Below are 18,866 nucleotides of genomic sequence, written 5' to 3' on the forward strand. Positions count from 1 at the left end.
ATGTCTTCCCTTTCAGGTTTCATCTAAGATAGTCTGTTCATGGGACTGGAATGATGACTCAGTAGTTAAGGGCACTTACTGCCCTTGCAGAGGGCTAGGATTTGGTTCCCAGCACCAAGAAATCTTTACTCCAGTTCTAGGGAATCCAATACCTGCCACTGACTTGATCTTACCAGGCACTCATGTGATACCTCTACATATGGGCAAAACACTCATACACATTAAAGAAAAATAGCTATATGTTTTCAACTTTAAGATACTGTGTCCTTTCCTCAACTTGTTAAAACATGAAGTGAAACTGAGGTGTCCCAGCTGAGTGTCGTAGTTTATAAGTCACTACACAGACGCTGTAGCTACAATGACACTTTAGAATGTGATTGTCTCTTTCTTACAGAATACAACAGAAACGTCATGGGAGAGTAAAAACATGGACCCGGCATGTAGATATTTTTGAGAAGGATTTTATTTTTGTACCCCTTAATGAAGCGTAAGTAAAATTCTATATGTATTAAAAATACTTGTTTTATGAAAGTAAGCACAGTTCTCGATTGGCTGTAAGATACAGAATTTTCTTTTACGCTGTCCGCCTTTAATCCCAGCACTTGGGAGGCAGAGGTAGGTGGATCCCTGAGTTTGAGGCCAGCCTGATCTACAGAGCAAGTTCTTGGACAGCCAGGGCTACAGAGAGAAACCCTCTCTTGGGGGAAAAAAATACCCAACAGAATTTTGTAGAATATATTAGACATCTTCTAATTTTATTTTACTGGATAAAGTATAAGAAAGTTATTTTTAAAAATGATGCTTGTGTAGAGATTACCTTGTTTGAAGAAGTGATTGGGTTACATAGAAAAATCTGGATCTTTCATTTGAGTTTGATATTTAACAGTAAAGGAAAAGTGGATGAAGTTGTCTTAGAAGTACTTTGGTAAATACGCTCAGATACATCACTACTATTCTCCTGTGGCTATGGCAGTATTGATATATTGTACAGCTTTCTCACGTGATTAAGATTTGAGAGTTTGTGTTTCTTTGTTTGCTTTTACTTTAAAGAGCCCATTTGGAAGTATTTGGTTATTGATTGATCTGGGGAGAGTGAGGTAGAAGTGTGCTTGAGTGAAGAAGTACCATTCTTATTCGGCAAAGAGGTGTTTGTTTTATGGCATGGACTATGACTTACTCTTGTACTCTGCTTAAACAAATCAAGAAATGCCTTACTTTGCTTGCCCCTTTATCTCTTCATAATTGGAGAAATGGTGACTGAAATTAGTATCGTGTAGGATTGTTTATATGTAATAAGCCTTGCTGTGCACATTAGATTGTAAATTTCAAATGTGTATTAATTCACTTGGTAATATAAGCAAACCCTTTCTTTAAAATGTTGTTGACATGTGTGACTGTCGTTACGGTTTCTCGGGAGGGTTAGGCACGAAGATCACTTCAACACAAGAATTTGAAGTTAATATAGATAACATATTAAGATCTTCCTTCTTAAAACAGGTAATAAATACTATGTTTTGGGGTCTAGAAGTATTGCTTAGTAGCAGGCTACTTGGCTAGTTTATGAAAGATCTACAGTTCTATCTGAGCACTACTGTGCATGCATGCACGTGCATGCCCACATGTGTAATGTTTTTATTAGGAGACCTCAGCCCTTTTTAAGTCAAAGCATCGGTTATAGCTGTAAAGCACAACTTATATAAGACTACATGATTATGCATAGCACAATAAAATTCAAAATCAAGTTTAAATTTATTCTGCATGAAATAAAGGTTTCTTAGAATTTATCTTAAAAAGTAGCACAAGCTTCTTAGAAAAGAGAAAATTGTTTGTAAGAAATAACAAAAGTGAACTGTGCGGTGGTGACCGTGCCTTTAATCCCAGCAGAAAAGGGAGACAGAGGCAGACGGCTGTGAGTTTGAGGTCAACCTGGTCTACAAGAGCTAGTTCCAGGACAGGATCCAAAGCTGCAGAGAACCTTGTCTCGAAATGCCCCCACCACCCAAGAAAAAAAAAGAAAGAAGGAAGAAAAGAAATACCAAAAGTGTTCAACTGAAGTGCTATTTGAGTCCTATATAGCTTAGAGCCACTATAATCACTGTAGCTGGCAATGGAGGTTTCTGTTGATCTTCCAGTCATCTCATATGTGGCGGAGAACCAACAGAGGCACAGGCCAGTACAGGATTCTGCAAGAGGGCTACACCCACGGGAACAGTCTGCAGATATCTAGATCTTACTTTCATTTCTTTAAGAGATGAAAGCCACAGATATTTTATGTGTGCCAGTTACTAGATAGGCCACCATTGGTTTGTCATATGCTTCATTTTAGTAGTGATGTTAATTTTTTGTTTTTTGGGATAAAGTCTCGCTATATATATATAGCCCTGGCTTGCTTAGTTCTTTAGGCCAGGCTCCTTGAACTGAAAAAAATTTACTTACCTCCACCTCCTAAGTGCTGGAATTAAAACCCCACATCACCATGCCCAGCCTGATGCTTAGTTTTTAAAGATTTGTTTTTATTTAACATGTATAAGTGCTTGTCTTCATGTGTGTTCACCTAACTGAAGTTAAAATGTTTGGAAGGTGCCGTGTGGGTGCTGAGAACTGAATTCTGGGACCTTTGTCAGAGCAGTAAGTGCTCTAGTCAATAAGCCATTTCTCAAACTTCGTGATGCTGGGTGTTTTTTTTTTTTTTCTTCCTTTTTCTTTTTCTTTTTTTGTTTTATTTTAAGTTGTTTGTTAGAAACTGTTACAGTATTTGATAAAGAACACAAACCTAGAATTTGGATATAATCCAGCCATAGTAAAATTACCTAATTTATATTTTAGCCTCTTCTCATACCAATGATTTATATAGTTACTTGGCTAGAGGCGAGTGTCTGAGTTGTAGGCCAGAACTGGTCTACATAGATAGAGACTGTTGTTGTTGCTATTGTTTTATTTTTTTAAAGTTACAAACCTAAAACCCTTTAAGTCAGGAGAAGCATTTTGCCAATTTTTTAGTGATGTAGTAAAAAATGTATGGCCTCATATATTGTTATGATTTCAAATTGATAAAGCCAGTCACAACAATATAGGTTGAAAATTACCACATTACACCCTAAATACTGGTTTTCAAGATCTCATGTAGTCTAGTGCTGTCCTCAGACTTGATGTGTAGCCAGAGATGGCCTTGAACCCTTGGTTCTTCTTCCTAAAGTGGGAGAGTGCAGTCTTTTGCCACCATGCGTTGCACTGGCTTTTGAAACACACTTTTCTACATATTAACATTTCCAAAACTGAGGTGGAACTTAGGATGTTTTAATTATTGAAATGAGGATGTTGATATACTATTTCTGCTGCTTTAACCTGACCTAAATCCATCATACATAGAATTAATTTTTAAGAATATGAAAGAAGAGCCAGGCAGTGGTGGGCACACTCCTTTAATCCCAACATTCGGGAGGGAGCGGCAGGTGGATCTCTGTGAGTTTGAGGCCAGCCTGGTCTACAAGAGCTAGTTCCAGGATAGGCTCCAAATCTATAGAGAAACCCTGTCTCGACAAATTTTTAAATAAAAAGAATTATTTGTCCATCTTGCCTTTTGGTGGGGAGAGAGAGATTGTATGTGTGTGTGGTTGTGTGTGTCTGTCTGTCTGTCTAAGACAAGGTCTCACTATGTAACTTGCCTGGGTCTTGCTTCTTAGACCTGACTGGCCTCAAACTCATAAGAGACACCCTGCCTCTACCTCTGCCTCCTTTGTGCTGGGATTATGGCATGCACAACCACACCAGGTTCAATTTTTCCTTTTAGCACTAACATCAAAACCAGTCTTTACCTTTGTACTGAATGTTGTCAGGTGAGGAGATAGCACTGTTCCTAATACTGTCTTGGAATCATCTAATACATACGGAAAAAAGAAAAAGAGATACCTAATGATGCTATGGTATTCAGGTTAGAGATGTAGCTCAGTAGTAGGGTACTTGCCTAACTTACCCTGGGTTTGATCCCTAGCCGTGGATGTAAAAGTGTTTTCTTCTGAGAAGGTATTTATTGGACACCCTACTACTTGACAGGTATTGTACTCAGCTAATAAGTACTCTTTCATCTGCAGCTTGCCCATTGACTAGTAAATGAAAGTTGTTAATAACTATTAGGCTATATAGTTGATAGCTGTGGTAACTAATACAGTGCTATCATGAATTTGTGCTTGACAGCTAAAACTCCTTACTAAATGGAGCTTTTATAACAATGCCTAGATTAGATAATGCCATTTCCTTTTAATTATTATGTATTTACATTTCAACATAGCACAAACCTAAGGATTATTTAGATACATACTTTTTATAATAAGCCTTTCCAAACAATAGAAAGAGACATGATTTTAAAAAAATCTGAATGGATCTTTATTTCCACAAAGATTCAGTAGATTGTTTGCAAAAATGAATGATGGGTACATAATCCTAAAAACAGCAGCAAAAAAATTAGTGGTCATTATGGTATTTTAACCACTAAGAAAATAAATAAGTGAGAACTGTTATAAACAGTATAAGAATTTTAAAAAGATCAATAGCTGTTCACAAATTTGTAAAAATAGCATTTTCAATTGATAGTTATGAACAACTGTGATGAGCTTTTCCAATGATATGTTTAGTAGTGTTGTTTGTTTTTACAGTGCACACTGGTTTTTGGCTGTTGTTTGTTTCCCTGGTTTGGAAAAACCAAAATATGAACCTAACCCTCATTACCATGAAAATGCAGTCATGCAAAAAAGTTCAGCTGCAGAGGACAGTTGTGTTTCTTCTGCCAGTGAAATGGACAGTTGTTCCCAGAACTCTTCTGCCAAGCCTGTGATTAAGAAGATGCTAAACAGAAAGCATTGCTTAACTGTAACTGAGTCCAGTGCTGGACAGGAAGAAAGTGAGCCTTGTTATCGGAGAAACACATACAGTGTCAAATGTAGTGTGAAAAAAAAAAACTATGCTATAAGTGAAACCGAAGAATCAAGTAATGGAAAATCTGCATGCCAGGAAGTTATTGATAGAGCTAAAAGTGAGAATGGCCTACAGGATGAATGTTTAAACTCTATGCATCATCCAGGTATGTACTGATGTATTATAAAGAGTAACAGAGTTCAAAGTAGAAATGTTAAAGTTACGTCTTTTCTTTCATGAGGCTTGCTGAGGTAGAGTTTACTTATGATAACATTAATTAATGTACTCAGTCATGTAATCACTACGACAACCAACATTTAGAATCTTTTACTACTCAGAAATCTCCCGGTGTCTCTTGTGCAGTCAGTTTTGTCTCTTCACCCCTAGAAGTAGAACTAGCATCTCCAGTCTGAAATTTAAGTCTCCACTGAAAAATTCCTGTGTAGCTGGTTGTAGATACACTAAAATTATTGTATAATACTGCCTGCCTGTGGCTTGAATTTCATCTGCTTGATATCATATATATAAAGTACAAATAAGTCAAAATTCAAAGAAAAAATAAACCTTGAAATTTATAATTCTGTCCCACATATTTCTGTAAGGAGGTATTCAGTCTAGACATACAAACTTCACATTTTCCACTTACAAGAGCTTGGAATCATTTTGCTTAATTAAAAATTTCTTGTATTCAAAATACACAGTAGTTGCACAGGCTTAACTTATGAGACAAATCTGTTCAGTCTTCTCAATTTTTAGATTGGTGAATTGAGTTCAAATGGCCAAAGGCAGAAAGTAAAGCTTCCTCCTTCAGACAAAGTGGGGATCCCTGTCCCTCGCTCTCCTTTCACTTGGTTCAGCTCTCGTGAATTTGTTCTCACTTTCTTCCATTAAACTATTATTTCTAACCTCTTTAACAGAAATCTAAAAGTCACGATCAAAATTCTTTGAAAACAAATTGCTTTCCTCTCCCACCCACAAATACTCCGTGTGTTGACTTCAGCCTTATCGTAGTTTGGGTCACTAATGCTGTGACAAAACACCATGACAAAAGGAACTTGAGAGGAAAGGGCTTATTTGGCTTCTGCATCCAGATCACTGATCATCATTTGAGGAAGTTAGGACAAGAACTCAAGCAGGGAAGGGACTGGGAGGCAGGAGCTGATGCAGACCTTGGAGGGATGCTGCTTACTAGCTTGCTCAGCTTGTTTTCTTGTAGAACTCAGGACAAGGAGCCTAGGGATGACCCCACCCACAATATGCTGGGCTCTCCCCCATTAGTCATTAAATTAAGAAAATGTGCTACATGCTTACCTACAGCCCAGTCTCAGGGAGGCATTTTTTTATTCAAGGTTCCCTCCTCTCATGACATAAACTAGCCAGCACATGTGCATCAGAACATCTTACTCTTCCCAGGAATCTTTAACCCTGTGTTTGATACTCACACTTATTGCTGATTATCAAGCATAGGGCTTCACACATACTAGACAAACACTCTACCACCGAGCTACAATCTCTGACCCCAAGAATATGTTCAGGTATTATGTGTCAATTAAAAAACTTAATCTGTTCCATAAAAATCCATAATACTATGTCATTTCTCCAGTGCAAATATTAAACTGTAGATCTTAAAAGTTTTTGTTAGGTTAACTAGGCTATAAAAAATAGGAATTTAAAATTATGGAAAATTACAAATAAAGAACATATTTTGATGCTCTACCACTTTGTATTGGTGAACTAGGAATTTCACATCTGGCATGGTAGCACATGCCTCTAATCCCAGCACTTGGAAGTGCAGAATCAGGAATTGATGGCCAGCACTGGCTATACGGCAAGTTTAAAGTCAGCCTGGATTATGTTGAAATCCTGTCTGAAAAAGCCAGAAAAGAAAAAGGTATGAGAAGGAGAATGTTGCTGAACTTTTGATAGGATATTTTATATAATAAGCTCCATAAGGTCCTGGAGCTATGAGTTGAGCTGGAAAGGAAACAAGAAAAACAAAATTGGTCATTAACAGCCAAACTCATCAAATCATTGTCTAGGTTATTTTCCAGTCTAGTTCGTTAAAATACAATTAAGCAAAGTACGTAAGCAAGCAAGTATGTATTCTCTAATTCTTTCATTGTTAGCATTTTAATTCTTGTTTTAAAAAATAATTATTATTCATATGAAATAACAGGAAAAGACAAGAGGGTGGGGAATATAGAGACAATGTTAATATGGGATTTTGTCTTGAGGCTTTGAAATTGATTTTGAGGACTGTTGATCAGCTGAGTGTTAGAGGTCTTACCTAGCTTTTGTGAGGATCTGTATTCAATCCCCAGCACCACCTCAATGATAACATCAAAAATAATATTGTGATGGTGGTAGTTACACATACTTGTGAATATATGGCTGCTTTTGAGAATTCGTGAAAGGTTGATTGCAGCCCCACTCTCCACAAAAAAGTTCCCTAAATCCCATGGATGCTCAAGTTCCTTGAGCTTAGTGTTCATTTATGGTATGTTTGCATCCTCCCCAAACTCTAAAACATCTCTATATTACTTAAACCTTCTAATTTATTGTAGTTTCTAAATATGTAGTTTTTAATAATGCTTATGCTCTATTTTTACTCTTAGTTTTTATTTGTGTTGCTAGGGATTGAACCTGTATATGCCAGGCAAGCACTCTCACTTAGTTGCGTTCCCACTCCCTGCAGTGCATTATTCAGAGAACCAGACGGGAAAAGGAACTTATATACATGTTCAATACAAACACAAAAATTTCTCCCCAATATCTTTTTTATAGAATGGGCCTCACTGTGTATCCTTGCTGGCCAGGAACTCACAGAGATCTGCCTGCTTCCCTTGTACTGGGATTAAAGACGTACACCACCATACTGTAACCTCCACCCTTCAATTTTCTTTATCCATACTTGGTCGAATCCACAGACAGCGCCCATAGATAGAGAGGGCTGACTATACTAATAAAAACCACTGGATTGTACACTTTAATATGAGATCAGATAAATGTTGTGACTGACTTTATGCATTGGAGCACAGCTTAGGGCTTTTTGTACACTGACTGCAGGACCTCCAAAAGTGCCCCCTGTAAGTTGTTTGGTTAAGTAGACAGTTTTGTTTGAAGATAGTCTCAAAACCCTAGTGGAGTCTGAAGTACAAAATAATGTTTTATGTAGGTTTCATAATTAACATGTTTGTCTTTGTTGTAGCTTGTAATGTCATTTCCTTTCATATGTATGCACCTATATCAATTACATCTCTATAATTAAAGGGAATATCTGTTAAAACTAGTATTTCACAAAACAGCTTGTTTGTGTGAGTGCTTAACACTAATACTGGTTTTTTAAATCTTACTTTAATTCAATGCTGGCAGCATCCCAAAGTTTGAAAAGTGGTGCTCTAGAGTGAGATGATTGATTTCCCCCTTCCCAAACACACACAGCTTTTATCATATGCTTGAAGAGCTCATTGGCTCAAAAGTACAGTAAGAAAGGGTGCTCTCTAAATGTGGTTAACTGGTCTTACAGTGATGGTGCATGAATAGTTAGGCGCTTATAAAAAGTTTGTGCTCTGATTACTGCCTAAGTAGCTAAATTCTGTTTGGCCTGGCAATATTGTTCAAAAGATATATTTTATATAGTTCATATAATTTTAACTCTCAGATCCATATAATTAACATGTGTCAGATAGCATGCAACAGTAAATAATTGGGATTATGTCAACAGTTTTAAGGCCAGCTGTTGAAAGCTAATGTATGAGACCACTACTTGCCATTTTTTTTTCATCTGTACGTCATGTAAAATAATTGACCAGATCGAGTGCATGAGGAACATGTAGGTTTAAATTTTACAGTCACACTCACATAGGTAACTACTGGGTTGCTGAGATGACTTACTATGTAAGTGTCTGCCACCAAGGCTGGTAACCTGGATTCAATTCTTGGCTCCCAGATGTCGGAAAGAAAGAACTGATTCCTGAACATTATGCTTTGATCTACACACAGAGAAGTATGTATACACAGCGAGCGAGGGAGAGAGCGAGAGAGAGAATAAGAATATATAAATGTTTGCTTTTTTTTTTTAAAGGATACACATATTATCTGTTTTTAAATGCATATGTGTGTGTTGGGTATGTGCAGGTGTCCCCCCAGAGATCAGAGGTGGAGGTGGAATCCTCCTAGAGCTGAAATTGCCTCCTGATGTGGGTGCTGGGAATTGAACCTGGATTCTTTTGAAGAGCAGTAATAAACTCTTAATCTTAACTGCGGAGCCTCCCCCACCCCAATACATGTGCACTTTTTAAAAAAAAAAACAAAAAGAAAAACAGAGCCTTGCTGTGTAGCCCTGACGAACCTAGAACTCACTGCACAGACCAATCAGCTTCAAACTCAGAGATCCCCTGACCTCTGCTTCCTGAGTGCAGCTATTAAAGGTGTGCACCACTATACCCAGCCTGGAAGAAAGATACTTTTAAATTACTGAACTATTTAAATTATTTTCTCCCATTCAAGTACTAACCGAGACTCACCCTTCTTAACTTCTACATTCTTATGAGAATCAGACACATGCAGAATGGACAGGCCATATAGACTTTATTGTTTTGGGATGGGTTTTGAAATTAATTAGTACAAAGTAAGTATTGATATAGCAGTACTTTATAAATAAGAATGATTTGCTTCTATAAATAATCTGTATTAATGTTATTTGTCTGAGGATTTGTGCAGATTTTTATTTAAGCAAATTTAAAATAATTTCTGAAACAGACAAATTGAAGAGGTTATTGTGTATAACAGAAGGTTTACCATTGTGCTTGGTTAGTTATTTTAAGTATGTTCCTGATGATCACATTTTGATTTATATATCTTTTTCAGGAATACATTTTACTTATCTTTTTCCTCAAGATACCTTGTTTATGTTAATAAAAGAAATAACACTATATAGCTTTGTAACCTAGATTGAAGTAAACTTTTCTACCTAAAATACCTAAAAGTCATTCTTAGGAAGTTTTAAGATGTTATACACTCTTTTAAACAATATTAACATATGTGATATTAAATTCTGACTCAGTTTTTTGGTCAGTTTTAAATTTCTTTTAAATACTTGGTTTGACAAACTTCTTTTGCCAAAATAATCACTTTTTAATAATTTTGATTTTTAGAATAAACTTTTAAGAATATCAATTTAGTTTTTTCTTACAAGTCATTTACTTTTATGGTACCAATACCTACAGTTCGTTTGTGGGGTACAGTACAGTTCGTTTCAGTAAAATTACTATTTTACTGAAAAATAGTAATTTAACCAAATTTAGAAAATAAGCAGTTAGGGTATCTTGTTTATAACTAGTAAACTCACTTTGTAGACCAGGCTGGCCTCGAAATCACAGAGAATCGCCTGCCTCTGCCTCTGAGTGCTGAGATGAAAGGTGTGTGCCAGCACCCCCACCCGACATACTCTTTTTCTGATTTGTTCACATGCAAATCTATTTATTTGTGCTGTTTTTAACCCTTTTTTTTCATGTTTTCATAATTTTAACCTTAAAACTGTATTTTCTATCTTGTATTCTATTCCATGGTTTGTAATTTTATTTGGAAATTATTTTTCTTTAGACTCTTAAAACTTTCTGTTTACTATCAGGCATACCCAAATATGCTAACAGACAGATTTATATAACCTTGTTTTAATTTTTTTCATAAATTTTGAATAATAGAGTAATAGAACCGTTCGGTAATTTTATAGCAATCCATGTTTTTATTTAAAAATAACCTACTTTATGTTGTGCTACATGCTGTAGCAGATTTCTGTACCCTCAGCTGTCATTTCAATAGTCTATCCTCTGGGTCATAGGCTTTTTATCACACAATGTTTCCTATTGATACAGATGCCTTAAGCACAATCAGACTAAACTACGGTGATCAGTCAGCTGAAGGTGGCAAAATGCTGGAAGATGAACTCATTGACTTCTCAGAGGATCAGGATGAGCCGGTAAAATCAGATGCTTTGTCAGACTCTGTTAAAAAATCTGAGAAGCTATTCCTTCAGCCACCGACAGACAACATGGCTTCTGTATTTGGGTTGTATTTCACAACAAACCCAGTTTTCTAGTTAGAAGTTTTCAGGATGCATGTTTTAGTATTGTTGTTGGAAATATGATCTAGGGGTTGAATTCTAATACTGCCGGAGAAATTTTTAATATAAAGTTAATTCTCTTGGATCAGGGATTGTACAGCTCAGTGGTAGAGGGCTTATTTGCTATTTGCTAGATGCCCAGCATTGGATAAAATAAAAAGTTAATCATGTTTTTTTGAAGCCATTTATGGATTATTCTTTGACCTTTGATCTAACGATTTCTGAAAGGCAAGTGGTAAAATTTTCAGTTATGACAGTATACATAATTGTACTATACATAAGAATCACAGAATCAAAAATTTTTTTGCCACTTTCCCAGTACCTTTTTTCTTACTTATCCAGTGACTTTTCTTTTCCAATTTAATGTGTATGTACTTTAAGAATAGGTACTATTTATTTAGCACCATAGGTGAGCTATACTATTTCCTGAATCGTATTTATACTAATAAGTATCATAAACACTTCAAAATAAATTATAGTTTTGGAGGTAATTTATTTAAGTTCTGAGGAAAATTCAAGAGAATCTAACATACTATTTAAGTTTTCTTTCTTTTTTTAATATTTATTCATTTATTATGTATACAATATTGTCTATGTGTATGCTGCAGGCCAGAAGAGGGCACCAGACCCCATTACAGATGGTTGTGAGCCACCATGTGGTTGCTGGGAATTGAACTCAGGACCTTTGGAAGAGCAGGCAGTGCTCTTAACCTCTGAGCCATCTCTCCAGCCCTTAAGTTTTCTTTTTATTTATATTTACTTTATATTCATTGATGTTTTTGCCTCCATGTATATCTGTGAGGGTATCAGATTCCCTGGGACTGGAGTCATGGACAGTTGTGGGTTCTGGGAATAGAATCTGGGTCCTCTGGAAGAGCAGCCAGCACTCTTAATCACTGAGCTGTTTCTCCAGCCCTTAAATACTCTTTTTTAAAAGTTATATCTGTTTGTTTTGTGTTGGGCACGCCTGCAAGCACAGTGTGCGTGTGGGAGTCAGAGCACAATTGCAGGAGTCGTTTCTCTCCTTTCTCTGTCTGGGTCCTGGAGATTAGACTTGGGTTTCTGGTTTCAGTGCTAGGATGGACTTTCAATTGTTCACCTAGTGTGAAGATACTTTATGCTGCACAGATTTTCCATCTTGCTCAGTCTGGTAGGGGGTGGTGTTCTGTGTGTTATCCCTTCATTTATAATGTATAGCTGTAAGGTACTCATTAATTAGTTTACTTAACAGGCATCTGCTCTATGCAAAGGGAGACTAAATGCCCACTGTAAGCCATGACTGTGAATGGTACAGGCTTCAGTAGTCCTATTCAGAAATGTGGACTGAGATATGATTAAGATTTTGAAGCTGTTGTTACTTGTCTTTTGTTTGTTTGTTTTGGTTTTTTGGTTTTTCAAGATAGGGTTTCTCTGTGTAGTTTTGGAGCCTGTCCTGGAACTCGTTCTATAGACAAGGCTGGCCTGTACTCACAGAGATCTGTCTGCCTCTGCCTCCCAAGTGCTGGCATTAAAGGCATGCACCACCACCACCTAGATTTTGGAGTTTTTTTACATTTAAACAATTTATGTAGGCTTTACATGATGAGAGACATATACAAATATTGGAAATTTGGATTCAGTTTCTAAGCACTACTTTGCACTTCAGACTGGAATGCTCATGTGGTGGAAAGGATATAACTTATATTTTCCAGCCCTGTATTATTAGCCAATAGATAATTCAAACATGACTGTTTTCTTTCACAGGATTGAGTAGAAAGGAAAAACTAGCATAAATCCATCTTCACCGAATGTAAACACCTGAAAGTTTGCCCTAGCACTAAAGGCCTGGTGAGATGGCTTATTTATTGGGCAGAGGTCTTGTTGTACCTGCTGACAACCTAAGGCATATCCAGAACTCACATAAGTTTGGAAGAGAGAGAACACTGGTGCCACAGAGTTGTCCTCTGATGCCCACCTGTATGTTCACATACATATACACTTTACATACACATAATAATAACAAAGAAATCTTTAATGTTAGTGCTTTAGCATTGAATAGCAGGCTGAATTTTCTAGGTCAGTTACCTTCCTGGGACTAGAAGTGTTGCCATTTTATTGGAAGGAGTTTTGTGTGCAATGCTATTTTCTTAGATTATTAGTTATTTCAATAGCAGACTTTTATTAACCAAAGGCTGTCTTTTATAGGATGATAGCAGCGATGATGGACTTCTTGCTGATGAAAACTACAATTCAGAAATAGGACAGTGGCATTTAAAACCTATTGTCTGTAAACAGTAAGCATTGACTGCATCCTGCAATCTGTGTGACTTTTTTTTTTTTGATTCATAGAATAAAACACAACAGAACAATTCTTACTTGAGCAGACTTCACAGGTATTTTCAGGGTCAAGGAGAAAAAGTTGGTGTGCTGTCTAGAGATCCAACAGGGGTGCCATTTCTGGTTTCCTCTTTGTAATTTTCTCAGCCTCTGTTCCCACAGATGCTTACACATCTTCATGATGAACCACTACAACTGTGTATGTGATGTTTTTGAGAAAAACCCTCCAGTAACATGAAGTTGGTAGTTAATGTTAGTTCCATAGCTACTTTATGTGGGCAGAGAGTTACTGAAGGCCGGCCCATCCTGCAGACATGTTTCCTACTCAGATTGGACAGAATTCTAAGAGAGGAAGTTAGACTTGCACCCTGTCATGCTTCATGGCTTGGTGTATCTGAGACTGTGTGTGCATTACTGAAGGGATAGGGTTCAGGCGGAACCCTGAAGATGAAATATGTCATTCCCAATCTCCAGAAATACATATGTGTTATAAAGTATCCCAGAGACTCCCAAACCATTAAGTGATACAGATTGCTCCTTTTACTTTGCTGTGGAAAATGTTAGGAAAAACTGCATAATGGACCTTGAAAAATTTATTTATTAAAGAAAATAGAGATATTTAGAGAAAATATAATTGATAGTTAAGAGCTCTATATCAGGCCTGATCAATGTAGTTCAGAGTTAGATGTATGCTTAACATATTCAAGACTCTGCATTTAAACCTTAGCATAGAGAGAAAGGTGGGGGAGGTAGAATGGAGAAGAGAAAAGATGAACATTTTGGACTTATTTTGGCACGTTAGATTTCCTCATTTATTTTGAATTTACAACATACTTCTACAGAAATAAAAATTCTGAAGATTATATGTGAGTTACATAGACTGTTCTAAAATAAAATCTTGCCTAAAAAATATATTGTGTCATAAACAAATTCTTAGGATTAGCTATTTGGTTTGCGTAATAAACTGTCTTTACAATAGTTTATCAGGTAAGGACATTTGCTGGCAAGCCTGATGACATGAGTCTAATGATCCCCTTCAAGTTGCCTTGGCACATGCATTGCATATATAAACTCACACACAGTACATACTTTTATAGGGTTCCTTTTTTATTATGCTGGAGTTATATTACTATTCTGTAACAATGTTTAAGATTACCATAGATATCTAAATTTCCTATATCTGAAGGTTTGTTTTCATTACTGAAACAAAAGAATATTTCAAGGTTTTTAATCATTATAAATTCACTGTTTTAAGTTTTCTCATGCATATGTAACATCATAATTCATATTTAACTTTTATTATTTATTTCTGCAGACCTTGTATTCTCCTTATGGACTCACTTAGAGGCCCTTCTCGGTCAAATGTTGTCAAAATTCTAAGAGAGTAAGTTCAAAACTATAACCTACCTGTTTGATATACTATAGTGGATGCAGTAAGTATTTACATGTATGTGTGTTGTTGTAGGTATTTAGAAGTGGAATGGGAGGTTAAAAAAGGAAGCAAAAGAAGTTTTTCCAAAGATGTTATGAGAGGTTCCAACCCAAAAGTTCCGCAGCAGAACAACTTCAGCGACTGTGGCGTATACATACTGCAGTACGTGGAGAGCTTCTTTGAGGTGAGTTTCAGTTCACTGTATTTAGTGAGATAGTGAAATGTATATGTGACTTCCGTGTAATGAACACAGAAACTAATTCACCTTAAAAATGATTCTGGGGAACAAAAACTCCCAAGTTAGAGGCCTTTTAAGATGTAAAAATGCTGTGATTATTGATCTCAAATCTCAGGCCTGTCGATCATCTCTGATCAACCCCTCCGCCAGCTTATTTTCTATCTTAGCAAATCTAGCCCGTGATTTATGCTGTCTTCATTCCCATCGCCATACACATGCTATTGCCTCTCAAGCGTTTTAAATTTGATATCCTCCATTGTAGTGTGAGGGCTGGCTTGGTCATCCCGCCCAGCTCCCGCACGGCTAGCTTAGTCCCAGAAATAACAACACACAAATTGTATTCATTTAAGCACTGCCTGGCCCATTATCTCTAGAGAGTTAGTTACTGACTAACCCTCATATCTTGATATTAACCCATTTCTAATAATCTGTGTAGCACCACGAGGTGGTGGCTTACCGGAAAAGATTCAGCATGTCTGACCTGGTGGCTGGCTCCATGGCGTCTGCCTCATAGCCCTCTTCGACGCATTCTGTTCTGTTTACTCCGCCTACCTAATTTTCTGTCCTATCAAGGGGCCAAGGCAGTCTCTTTATTGATCAATGAAAATAACACAATAGACAGATAACCCTCCTCCATCATTTCCCCTTTTTCTGTTTAAACAAAAAAGAAAGGCTTTCATTTTAACATAGTAAAATTACATATAACAAAACAGTTATCAAGCAAGAATTACAGTCACAATATTTATAACTATATCTTTATCATAATAATGGAAAACTATAACTATGACTATCTATTCTTCAACTCCATCAAAGACTCCAGAAGGATATAATATTACCTAAGTAAACACGAAATAAGCAACTTCCAAACTCTAGAAATGACAGAGACATCTCGCTGCCTGGACAGTCAACCAAAGTTTCTCTGTATCGTTGGGGCACCCATCTTTGGCCTTCAGGCCCATAATATCCAAAGACATTTCCATGAAGCAGGAAATTTCAAAGGCAGTTCAGTCACTATCTGCTGTGTCCTGCAGAATGTCTCGCAGACTCTTTCATGAATCAGGAACCCCGAAAGATCATCTCACCTTTAGGCAAGTTTAGCAGTTCTCTCTCTGCGGGTTTTCTATGTCCAGTTTATACAACAGTTCAGGTAAGAGCAGTTTCTTGCCCAAAATGGCTATCAAACTCCATAAGGAGCCTCTTCAATGCCCATCTTCCTCTTGAAGTAGATTGGTGCTGCCAGGAGCAGACGTGTCTCATTGTCATGAAAAGTCCTAAGTTATTAAAACATTAAATGTCATGTTTTGTAGTCTTTGAAAGATATGAAGAATGCATATCTGAAATATATCTATGCACTTCTAGAAAATCAGACTAACATTACTATAAGCTTGTCTATTATCAATGATTATCCATTAACAACCTATATTTTTAATTATACATTGCATTTTTAAATGAACTACACAATCACAATACCTCAATCAAGATCAGAAATATATATACATATAATAAAATTGACCTTAAAATTCATACCAATGAAATTATTCATATATATCATATCCCCCTTTAAATGTAAAAGAACATTTATAAACAATATTTGGGAATATGGACGTAGTTATTTCTCTCCAAACTTATTCCTGCTGTATAGGGGCGCAGTTAATCAGGTCTTTCATGGTATATAACCTGTCTGACAGGTTATACCATCACTCCTCCGTCACTCCATACTCTTATTGAAAGCTCTTATGACCTACAGCACCCTTTCGACTATTCCTTCTTCACTCTCGACCTGCAGCGTGGCTCTCCACATGCCTCTCTTAGAATTCTACGTTCCCTTGACTCCTTCTTAACCACTGTCCATTGAACAAACTACTGACTCTCTTTCAAAGTCACGTGTGCACATTACTGTTCCTGCTGCCACTTTCTAAGTCCAAAATGCTAGTGAGATTCCCTTGTCTTCTGCCTTCATGGCCATTTCCCAAAAACTCTTATCATGTTATTCTCAACAGGTTTATATTTGGTGACTCCCTGGTGCTAATGAGCTAAAGAACGAAACCCTTCTGGTGTCCTATACATAGCTGTGTATCAGCCAGTTGCAAGTCATTGTTTCTTACTGTGCTGTGTCTCCAGGCCTCGAAGCTCACTTGCCTGATGCTTCTGTCATTCTTTGCTGGCTACCATTTACTTGCTCTCTTGGTTTATCTGAATGTCAGATTGGTGGTATTTATTCTATTGCACTTCATGCTTTCCTGTCCTAATGCTTGTCTAGGTCGGTTATCTTTGTATCTAGCACACATACAAATGCTGGCGTTCTTTTCTCAGGAGGACCTGAGAGTAAATACTTGTGTTTTGCAGCTGTGGAGACTCTAGCAACTTGAGTACTAATGTTGTACAGACAACTACAAACTATTAGTGAATTTGTTTGCTTCTGCTTGAAAAAGAGAACTATATTGCAGATATAAGGTAGTGTCAGAACTCAGCCCAATAACTGTAGTCTGCCAGCCTTTAATCTAGATGGTAAGCTTCATAAGTCATTAGTGCTTTTATCTCTAGTGCCTAACTCAGTAACTGACTTGTGAAACATAACAAGTGGATACATGCTGATACTTAACTTTTAGGCTAAGTGTTGTTGTAGTTAAAATTCAAATGTCATTCATTATAATTTTCTAATAGGCTTTTAATCTTCTTATTTTCAGAATCCAATACTAAATTTTGAGCTCCCTATGAATTTGGTGAACTGGTTTCCTCCCCCCAGAATGAAAACAAAAAGAGAAGAAATCCGAAACATAATTCTGAAATTGCAGGAAGAGCAGAGTAAAGAGAAGAAGCTGCTGAAGGACACTTTGTCAGCAGAAGCATCCCTAGGGGAAGGAGCAGAACAGTACGCCAGCAGTGTCTCAGAGTGACCAGGAAGCTGGGGCTCTAGCTTCAGAAATCACATGGCATTCAACTTTGGTTATAGACAGTAAAGAGCTGAAGCGCTCACTACTCAGAGATTTGGGGAGGGTTAATGCTGTACAAATGTCACATAAGTAATTTCCAAAGGATTATGTATTAAGTAAAAGTCTGTAAATATGTTAATGAGGCCAATTTTCCAACATTTATAATTATTTTTTTCACTTTTAGGAAGCCTTTGTTATGTATTTTCTGTTAATAATACTAAAACTGCAACTTCTAAACACAAATAAACTATTTATAGGAGGAAACGATTAATTTGATATTCTTTAGTGAACTTGTATAATTCCTCAGTGTGATTTTATTTCATGGGAATATATATAAGTATGAGTTTTTAAACTTCTGTTCTAAAGTACTCAAAAATGTGAAAATCGTCAAGAGACATTATAAACTAAAATGCATCTTTATATGCTTGCGTAGCAAGAAAAATGAACATCTTTTCAATTCATGCTTTTTCATGTATTCAGAGAACCCTCAAAATGTAGAGAATATTTATACTTTTACACAGATACTTAAACAATATTAAGAATAATCGAAGACAGTACGCCTTGACTTCTGCTCATAAAGCATAACTGCACTGGCATATACTCTGTGACTCAGGTGAGAACTATCCTGGCAAGTGCAGCTTGAATCTCAAATATCCAGTATTACCTTTGCATTTTTATCTTACAGTATGCTGCAACCTGTATGATAGAACTAGTTAAACATTTTTAATCTGTGTAAACACAGGAATTCATGTAGGAATTTATTTTTGGTAACTTCTGCTATTTTTTCATTATTTTGTTCTCATTGTTTTGATAATGTATCAGACCTTGTGCTTGAGTTTTCCTCTGTAAATTATTTTAAAATGCAAACATCCTCTAATTGCATAATGCAGCAAAAACTCTTATTTTTAATTT

At 36.6% G+C, this 18,866-nt stretch overlaps 1 protein-coding gene across 6 annotated transcripts in view; it reads left to right on the plus strand.

Annotated features, from left to right (window-relative positions):
* Positions 1-18,230, plus strand: part of Senp6 (SUMO specific peptidase 6) — an 88,730-nt gene extending 70,500 nt beyond the window's left edge. For all 6 annotated transcript variants that reach the window (XM_087905427.1, XM_087905428.1, XM_087905429.1 and 3 more), the window contains 7 exons: positions 395-487; positions 4,653-5,077; positions 10,788-10,891; positions 13,220-13,308; positions 14,667-14,735; positions 14,817-14,967; positions 17,709-18,230. In XM_087905427.1, coding sequence (XP_087761553.1) covers positions 395-487; positions 4,653-5,077; positions 10,788-10,891; positions 13,220-13,308; positions 14,667-14,735; positions 14,817-14,967; positions 17,709-17,918 — 1,141 coding nt within the window. In that variant the 3' untranslated portion in view covers positions 17,919-18,230. The remainder of the gene's footprint in view (positions 1-394; positions 488-4,652; positions 5,078-10,787; positions 10,892-13,219; positions 13,309-14,666; positions 14,736-14,816; positions 14,968-17,708) is intronic.
* The last annotated feature ends 636 nt before the right edge of the window (positions 18,231-18,866 follow it).

This window comes from Myodes glareolus, chromosome 4 (assembly GCF_982192425.1).
Source record: "Myodes glareolus chromosome 4, mMyoGla1.1, whole genome shotgun sequence".
NCBI lineage: Eukaryota > Metazoa > Chordata > Mammalia > Rodentia > Cricetidae > Myodes > Myodes glareolus.